The following is a 9,799-nucleotide window of genomic DNA, read 5'->3' on the forward strand; positions in this document are numbered from 1 at the left end:
TTTAATTGCTTAGCATTCTAACTTGAGGTAAAAGAAGTGAAATGCTGGTTAACAGAAGCAAATGAGTTTATCCCAGCTGGCCTGAAATTGGAGGGTTTAATTTTTTTTTAAAAAGTATAAGTACAGATCATATTGAAGCCCAGAAATACACTTGCTAACTGTAAGAGTTGTGCCTTTATATTCATTTTAGATCTTCAACGTAGAAAATGTGAAGTAATTAAACATTAAGATTTTTAACCGGCCTAGAAGACACACACGTGTATATATACATACACACGTGCATGTGCTTCTGTGTAGGCATGTATTCACATGTATGCGTATATAAGGTGTAGTGCATGCACGTGTGAACAGAGACCAGCCACAACCTTCCTTTTGCAGGTAGTATATAGTTCCACCACATTACAACTCATGTTCCTGTACAAACTCTGACAAATGACAACAGAAGGCATTGCAAATGAGCTTGACTTTGCTGAATAAACATGCAAGCACACTTTCTACTCTTTTATAAAGAAAAGCTAAAACAGATTAGACAACCCCTACGGGGCAGTGTACCAATAACTATATGTAAACCATCAATGGAAACGTACAATACAGAAACTTAAACTCAAACTAAAATATCATTCTGTGGGTGACGATGCATTCCAGCCCCTGTGGTACCCACTGGCCTCTAAAGGCCTCAAATGGGCTAGTGGTCACTGCACACTTTTGCATTTAAGTACATTTCAAAGAGAGAGGATGATACCGTCAGGCACAATGACCCCATACACAACCTGTTTGATAGCTACTTTGGCTAGGTCTACAAGGAGGACCTCTGACCATCCAACATTCACCCCCTGCTGGCTCTGGGTACCCATAGATTAGGAGTGTGGGGCTGAAGTGCACCTGAAAATTTAAAAGCAGTCCCTTTTTAAAGCTAAATAGGGCTGCAAATGAAAACATTCACCACTAATATGGAAAACTCTTCTCTCTGCATGTGACCCAGTGAACTAACTTACCCTATTATTGCATGGAACCACTACATGCAACTGTTTCCTCCCCAGCTCAATAGGAGGAGGAAGGAACCCCATTATAAATGGGGAAATCACACTTTCCAGCTCAGTGACCAGGCAGTAGCAAATATAAACCTCTGCATAAATCCCCTTAGACCAAGCTGCCTCACTCCAACTGAGGTGTGCACAAGTTAGGGGTTAAATCTGATTCACTGCTGTAGTGAACACGTTCTGCTTTAGAATCATAGAATCGCCACCGTAGGGAATCAGGCCATTCGGCCCATCGAGTCCACACCAACCCTTCCAAGAGCATCCCACTCCCTACCCTATCCCTGGGCTATGGTAGGAACCTGGAGCACCCGGAAGAAACCCATGCAGGCACTTGGGGACTACGTGCAAACTCTACACAGTCGCTCAAGGGTGGAATCGAACACTAGTCCCTGGCACTGAGAGGCAGCAGTGCTAACCACGGAGTCATCGTGAATCCTAGGGGATGGGCTGGGTCGTGGGGGGAGGTGCACTTAAGGTTATATATTATAATTGCCTGTCACCATGCTGTGCTAAAGGTACTATGCAAGTTATGTCACATTAGTGCAGCTACAAGACACTTACCAATGAGGAACCATATGGGAGGAAACAGTATTGTGGGTTGACCAGCCTCAAACAATATGACAGCGTGGTATCACAGTGGAACATTCGATCCTGAGGAGTCTTAACAGGGTGAACGAGGAAAGGAAGTTACCACTTGTGGAAGAAGCTGGAATTGAGGGTTGCTGTTTCAAAATAAAGGAATCACTTACGAAGGTGGACATCAGGAGAGATACATTCTCACAAAGGGTCTTGAGCCTTTGGAACAGTTTTTTTTCAAAAGGTGTGGAAGCAGAATCTTTGAATATTTTTGAGGCAGAGGTGGGGAGATGCTTGATAGGCAACGGGTTGAAAGGTTATCAGAGGAAGATGAGAACAAGGAGTAATCAGATCAACGACATTCCTATTGAAAGCTGGAGCAGACAAGGGGATGAATGGCCCACTCCTGCTCCCAATTCATATCTTCATATGATCACAATTGGTTTTCATTCCATTCATTAATAGTACTTAATTTACTCTATTCAGTTACAGCCTCCCTAAGTACCTACTTACCATCACCCATCTATCCATAAATACGAATTGATATTGCATTGCTGGTGCCAGAGGGTATGCGTAGAACCAGAGCCCTAGAAAGGAAACATCTTCGGAGTATAATTCCTACCTCTGAGGCCCAGTTGGTAACCAGGGAAGGTGTGCTCACAAAGTAGCTATATAAATGATCATCAACCTGCAGTTCCTCCCAGCACACATCAATGGCAGACTGTAAGAGAGATTCCTGGTCAGGCAGATGATGGAAAGAAAATTGGAGCTTCTACCGTCACTGTCCATAACTCAAGGTTACACCAGGCAGGGTAAAACATGCAAGTGGATACAGCAAGAATTAATAGCAACCCACTGCCACTGATCAGCCATGATCTAGAGAATGATGGAACCAGTTCAAAAGACTATGAAAGCTCACTTCTGTTCTTTTGTTCCTCACCTTATCAGGGAAAAAGCAGGAAGGTAGAAAATTAAAGTTTTGAAGAAATAGAGGGAAAATAAACAGGATTGAAAGGGATGGAAATTACAGAGTGTATTAGATGTCATGGGGAGGCTATGAGGTAGCAGTAATGTCACTAGACTAGCAATCTCGTAGTCCAGGCTAATCTTTGGGCTTCAACTCCACTATAGCAAATTATCTGGAATTTAATGAAAGCTAGTCTAAGTCTCACGCTGATTTCTCTCCACAGATGCTGCCAGACCTGGTTTTCCAACAATTTCTGTTTTGGTTTCCGATTTCCAGCATCCACAGTTCAGAGAATCATAGAATCCCTAGAGTGTGGAAACAGGTCATTCGGCCCAACAAGTCCACACTGCCCCTCCGAAAAGCATCCCACCCAGACCCATTCCCTTCCCCCTGCATTTCCCATGTCTAACCCACCTAGCCTAAACATCCCTGGGCCCTATGGGCAATCCACCTAACTTGCACATCTTTGGACTGTGGGAGGAAACCCACACAGACACGGGGAGAACGTGCAAACTCCACACAGACAGGCAGTCACCGAACCCGGGTCCCTGGCGCTGTGAGGCAGCGGTGTTAACTTCGGCTTTTATTGCGTTTAATGGTGACCATGTATAAACACTGTTGATTGTCATAAAAACCCACCTGGTTCACTAATGTCCTTCATGGAAGGGAATCTGCCATCCTTACACTGTCTGGCCTCCATGTGACTCCAGGCCCACAGCAATGTGGTTGACTCTTAACTCCCCTCTGGGCAATTAGGGATGGGTAATAAATGCTGGCCTAGCCAGCGATGTCCATATCCCATGAATGAATTAAAAAATAAACTTAAAGGCAGGTTATGGGTTTACAACGGTGTGCACTAGAAACATGGGGAAAAGAAAAATCTAAAGAATTGCAACCAATCTGAAATATATATTTATTTAAAAAAAGCTATTGTGGCAACATAATTTAAATAAATTGGCATAGTCAGTAAAGCTTCACAATGATCTCGTGTCTAGTCTAGAGAAGACAACCGAAAATAAAATAAGCAACAAATCATCACAAGACTGGCAACCCCAAATACCACCACCACCACCACATAAATATCACGAACAGCAAGTTGAAATGGTGACGTTGATGCCCAGGTTGCCATTGTCAGCAAAGAGGTGGGCGATGGCTGCGTCAAAGACCAGGCAGTCGCTGTTCATGATGGCCGTCGCAACGCCGTCGTGAATGGAGCGAGGGGTCGCCTCCCAGGTCAGGCGACGGCGATTGCCGTTCAGCTCCAGCCGGTAGGCAAAGTTCGCCGCCTGCTTGCGGGCACCGATCAGCAGCACGATGGCGAAGAACTGCTGGTGGCCCTCGTACTTCTCCTGCTTCTCCAGCACCAGCATGAAGTGCCGCCCGAAACAGGACTGCATCATGACCCAGTCCACCGCGCCAGGCAGGTTGATGTCTGTGGCCAGGAAGACAATGTCCTCCCCTTGCAGGGTGGTGATGCTCTTGTGAACGTGCACCAGGTGAGACATGACCTGCTCCAGGGAGCCCTGCCACTTGCACGAAGCCCCGGGGCAGGGGCAGGAATAAGGTCGGTATTCGCAGGTGTCCTCATGGTCCGGCTTCTCAGTGTGATGAAGGGTCAGCAAACATCCAGTTGATGCATACTGAGGAGGGACAGAGAAACAAACAAACAAAAAAATTTAATGATCGAGCCCTCCTCCCTTACCACTCCTCATACAAGAAATCAGCTTCAATGCTGACATTTGAGTAGCTCAGCCTCACTAAATATTGCCCAAATGGGCTATTAATATGCAGTTCAGTGAACATCACCTGCCTCCCACTTTAGATAGGGAGTAAAAAAACAAATACAGAATGCTGGAGAAACTCAGGTCCGGCAGCGTGTGGATAGAGAGCTGACGTTTCAAGTCTAACTCGACTCTTCTTCAGAAATAACAGCAGAATTGAATTCTGAAGAAATCAAAGCAGGTTAGGAATGTTAACTCTGTTTCTCTCCACAGATGCTGCCAGACCTGCTGGGCTCCTCCAGCAATATGTGCAGGTTTCAGATTTCTGCAGCTTTTTGCTTTTGTTAAAGAGCACTTCTGTTTTATTGTGAAATTCAAATATCATCTGCTCACTGTTTTATTTTAAACAAAACAGGATTTATTGATGACACAAAACTCACCCCCATCAGGAAAGAAAGAACTTGCATCAATACAATACTCTTTGTTCACTCACTTTGCAGCAAATTAAGTTTTTCTGAGTGGAATCACTAGAAAAAAAACGTAGCAAATTGTGCAGGTGACAAGATGCCACAAGTAGCAAGGTGCTAATAACTAGAAAATCCACTTTCCAGTGACGCTGGTTAGAGAATAAATATTAATTAGTGTACGAACTGGGGGTGAAGTTCTTTATGGGCTTCTCTTTGAAGCAGTGGCCTGGTTCTGAGGAAGGGTCACTCGACCCAAAACCTTACATCTGATTTCCCTTCACAGATGCTACCAGACCTGCTGAGCTCTTCCAGCAATTTATGTTACCGTCTCTGTAGGAGTTCCTCAGGGTAGTTGTCCAAGGCACAACCGATCTCCCATATGCTTCAATTTGCCCAAGAATTGAAAAAGCTAAAAATCAATCTCACCCTTGGACATACCCAATGACTGAACATCCACAGCTATCTGGGTTAGAAAGCCCAACAGCTCCCAACCCTTTTGAGGAGAAGATATTTCTCCCTCTCTGGCCTGACCCCTGGTTTTGAGAAGCTGTCAAGTTCAAGTTCATTATGGATTGTCCAAGTCGCTGAGATCACCTCCTGTGCATCCAAACTCCAGAAAGCATCAACGTTGACCCCTCTGCCTACTGATCGCACCTCCCCCACCCCTGTCCAACAGAATGTCTTTATTTGCTCCACTGAAACCAAATTTGGTTTAATAAGCCAGGGCTTCCCAAAATGGGGGCTGGGACATCCCGTGGGATGGTGAGGTGGAAATTTGGGGCAATGGAGGCAACAGTAACCACTGTGGAGCTCTGCCCAGGTTATAACAGCTACATCCCCGATCCAATAGGACACAAATCTGAGCTTTCACTGAGGGGTCAATGCAACATTTATCAGATGTGTTATGGAACCAAAGTGAGAAATAGTTTAGGAACCACTGATAGTGGTATATTCCACCCAACAGTGGATGTCCAAAGAAATCCAGGCTTCAGGTGCATGGATATTTAAAAATATCATAAACAGTAGCATAAAATGATCAAGAAAGCTAATGGGATGCTGGAATTTATATTGAGAGGATTGGAGTACAAGGATGCAGAAGTCATGCTACAGTTATATAAAACCCTGGTTGGACCCCACTTGGAGTATAGAGAGCAGATCTGGGCACTTCAGGAAGGATGTATTGGCCTGGGGTTGGGAGCACAACACAAGTGTACAAAATTGATACTCGGGCTTCAGGGGTTAAGTTTGAGGAGAGTTTATATAAATTGGACCTGTTTTCTCGACAATTTACAAAGTTAAGGGTGATCTTATTGAAGTCTTCAAGGTATTAACAGGAACAGACAGCGCAGATAAAGATAAATTATTTCTACTGGTTGAGGACATTGTCTGAGAATTAGGGCTAGACCATTCAGGAGAGACATCAGGAAACACTTCAACACACAAAGGGTAGGAGACGTTTGCAACTTTCTTCCACAAATGGCAGTGGATACAGGATCAGTTATTAGTCTTAAATCTAAGTTTGATTCATATTTTGTTAAGCAAAGTTACGGAGGGATATGGGCCAAAGATCATCCATCACCCCACAATGGTGGAACAGGCTCGAGGGGCTGTCTGACCTACTCCTGTTGCTATCTCCAGTCCCAGCGCTGTGCAGGGTGGCACCCCAGCCGAGATAAAGCAACTTATGACGGACCTTGAATCAAGTTTGGAGACAGTAGGGCTCAGCTCAGCGCCCAGCAAAACGCACATCAGAAGTGGCACGCTGTGTAGAGGTTAATTTGGTTCAGTTAAACAGCCAAAGTGACTACCCCAGAACGACCATAACAGGGGTATTCCCCAACAAAGAGGAGCCTCCGTGTACGTGAGCGAACACACTCTTCAAACTGACAACACTGATTCAACAGATACACCGACAACTGATGACAATAAGCTTATTCAACACTCCAGTCACACCATCTGTACAATCGTTTAGTGTCTCTGCCTATAAATTCTATGCCTGTTTGATTCTCTTCATTTCACCTGACGAAGGAGCAGTGCACTGAAAACTTGTGATTTCAAATAAACTAGTTAGACTATAACCTGGTGTTGGGTGACTTTTTTTTCTTTATTCATTAAATGGGATGAGGGCGTTGCTGGCGAGGCAGCATTTATTGCCCATCCGTAATTGCCCAGAGGGCAGTTGAGTGTCAACCACATTGCTGTGGGTTTGGAGTCACATGTAGGCCAGGCCAGGTAATGATGGCAGTTCCCTTCCCTAAAGGGCATTAGTGAACCAGGTGGGTTTTTCCAACAATTGACAATGGATTCATGGTCATCATTAGACTCTTGATTCCAGATATTTTATTGAATTCAAATTCCACCATCTGCCATGACGGGATTTGAATCCAGGTCCCCAGAACATTATCTGGGTCTCCAGATTAACAGTCCAGCGATAATACTGCTAGGCCATCACCTCCCCTCAGGACTTCTGACCTTATCCACCCCAGTCCAACATCAGCGCCTCCACATCAACATTAAGACACATTATAATTAGTGTAACTGCTAACCAAATTAACCTTTAGTCCTTTTGGGGTGGGGTGGAATGCGACAGAACACAAAAATATCCCCAACCCTCATTACACTGCAAATTCCCAAGTGAATTACAGCTATTTTGAACTAAGTTTTGAGAGAGGGGGTGAGGGCTTGAAAGTGCGAAACATGGGCAGCATTATCAACACTGCCGAAATTCAGAAGACACTTGCGACTCCTTCGAAAATCACACTTTGAAATCCATCACTCGGTCTGCCTGATTAAGAGAGCTAAATGTAACAGACAAGAAGGTCTGTATTAGCTTAAAAAAAAGAAAATAGAAAACAAACAAAAACAGCCACACAGTGCTGGGAAATGAGGGTTGTGGCATGAGGGAGATCAGTAGGTGGGGAACAGTAAGTCTACCCCTACATGATGAGTCACCAGTTGAAAGTGAAGTGACAGCAGAGGGGAATGGAAACAGTGTGACACACAGCCTACGTGGCACTCTGTATCTATATACAGCGTTTGTCACGTGGGTGGCAGATACTGAGAGAAACCTGGCTAAACTCGATAAACCAGTCAGGCTGGGAGAGTAAATACTGTGCAACGACAGTCCATTCCCACACAGCAAAAACCACAATGTGACATAAGCAGATTCAGAAATTTCCAACTAATTTTAAAACAAAGTTAACCAGTGATTCAGCCATCCACATGCATCTAATGACCACCGCTCCACTGGCTTGTGACCAGTCACAACCCACCTACAGGTTACCAGGATTTCCCCTGCCTTAGCCGCATGATATTCACTAACCCCTCGTCTCTGTTGAGTCAGCCGTAGCTCACTGGTATCACTCTCGCCTCAAGAGTCAGGAGGTTCAACTTCCACTCTAATAGAATCACAGAATCCCTCCAGTGTGAAAGCAGGCCTGAGTCCATAGTGACCCTCCAAATAGCATTCTACCTAGACCAACTCCTCCGACCCTATCCCCATAACCCTTCATTTCCCATGGCTAATGGACCTAGGCTGCACATCCCTGGACACTATGGAGCAACTTGGCATGGCCAATCCACCCTAACCTGCACGTCTTTGGAAAGTGGAAGGAAACCGGAACATCTGGAGGAAATCCACGTAGGCACAGGGACAGAAGGTGCAAACTCTGCACAGACAGTCACTGGAGGGGAGAATTTTACTCCGGTCCCTGGTGCTGTGAGACAGAAGTAAAAGACTGCTGATATTTCCAGTGCAGCAAAGTTGGGCTGCTGGACTGTTGGAGATGCAATTTTTCAGAAGACTTTAAAACTGAAGACTGATTTGCTCTCTCAGATGACATATACAATCCCATGGCACCATTTTGAGGGAGAAATGGTGGCATGGTGGCTCAGTGGTTAGCACTGCTGCCTCACAGCACCAGGGATCCGGTTTCGATTCCACCCTCGGGCAAGTGTCTGTGTGGAGTTTGCACACACTCCCCGTGTCTGCATGGGTTTCCTCCCACAGTCCAAAGATGTGCAGGCTAGGTGGATTGGCCATGCTAAATTGCCCATAGTGTTCAGGGATGTGTAGCTTAGGTGGGTTAAAGGGGGATGAGTCTGGGAGAAATGGTCCAAGGGTCGGTGTGGACTTGTCGGGCTGAACGGCCTGTTTCCACACTGTAGGGATTCTATGATTCTATGAAATGGGCAGTTAGCCTCAGCAACTGAGACAGTATTGATCCCTCAAAAAAAACATAACAAAAACAAGCCAGAACGTGTCTTTTATCACATTACTGTTTGCAACACATTTCCAACATCACAAGAGAAATGACATATTCAAAAAAGTGTGTTGTTTTCTGCAAAGTACTTTGAGACTTCCAGTGGTCATGAGAAGCACTGTATAAATACAAATCCCTATCTTTCTAAGAGAAAATGTTTTACTAGCACCCCTCCTTACCTGGATAAGGTCATCTGTGTGTGAGCTCTAGATCCACCTTCCCTGACTTCCCAGTTTGATACATTGCTTGCTTTAAGTCCAGGCTACCAACTGGAGATATATAGTTATAAATGCTAAATAAAAACTAAACGCTGGGAATCAGAAACAAAAGCAGAAGTTGCTCAGAGGAAGGGTCACCAAACCAGAAACGTTAATTCTGTTTTCTCTTCATGGATGCTGCCAGACCTGCTGAGCTTTTCCATCAATTTCTGTTGTGGTGTTGGTTACACATGGTGCTTGTTTGCAGAAAATTAGGTTGGCTTGTGAACAGTTTTGTCAGAACTCATTTTTCGATAACATCGTATGAAAGGAGTTTGATGGCATCAGTGTAGAAAAGACAATAGGACTTTTGCAGGAATCAAAATTTACAGAATATTAAAAGAAAAAGAAAGAATGTTGAATTTATGCAGCACCTTTCATCACCGCAGGATATTCTAAATCTCTTCACAGATAATGAAGTACTTTAGAAATGTAGTCATTGTTGCAATGTAGAAAACACAAATTACTTCTAGCAATCAAACTCTCCCAAACAGGAGAGATGACCAGAT

The 9,799-nt window shown here is 44.6% G+C and overlaps 1 protein-coding gene across 1 annotated transcript in view; it reads right to left on the bottom strand.

Moving 5' to 3' along the window:
- Window positions 1-3,472: 3,472 nt before the first annotated feature.
- The window catches only part of LOC109922301 (E3 ubiquitin-protein ligase SIAH2), a 29,484-nt gene continuing 23,157 nt past the window's right edge, over window positions 3,473-9,799 (bottom strand). The window contains exon 2 of the mRNA XM_020522329.2: window positions 3,473-4,223. Within this exon, the coding sequence (XP_020377918.1) occupies window positions 3,666-4,223 (558 nt within the window). The 3' untranslated portion in view covers window positions 3,473-3,665. The remainder of the gene's footprint in view (window positions 4,224-9,799) is intronic.

This window comes from Rhincodon typus, chromosome 13 (genome assembly GCF_021869965.1).
Source record: "Rhincodon typus isolate 14 chromosome 13, sRhiTyp1.1, whole genome shotgun sequence".
Taxonomy (NCBI): Eukaryota; Metazoa; Chordata; class Chondrichthyes; order Orectolobiformes; family Rhincodontidae; genus Rhincodon; species Rhincodon typus.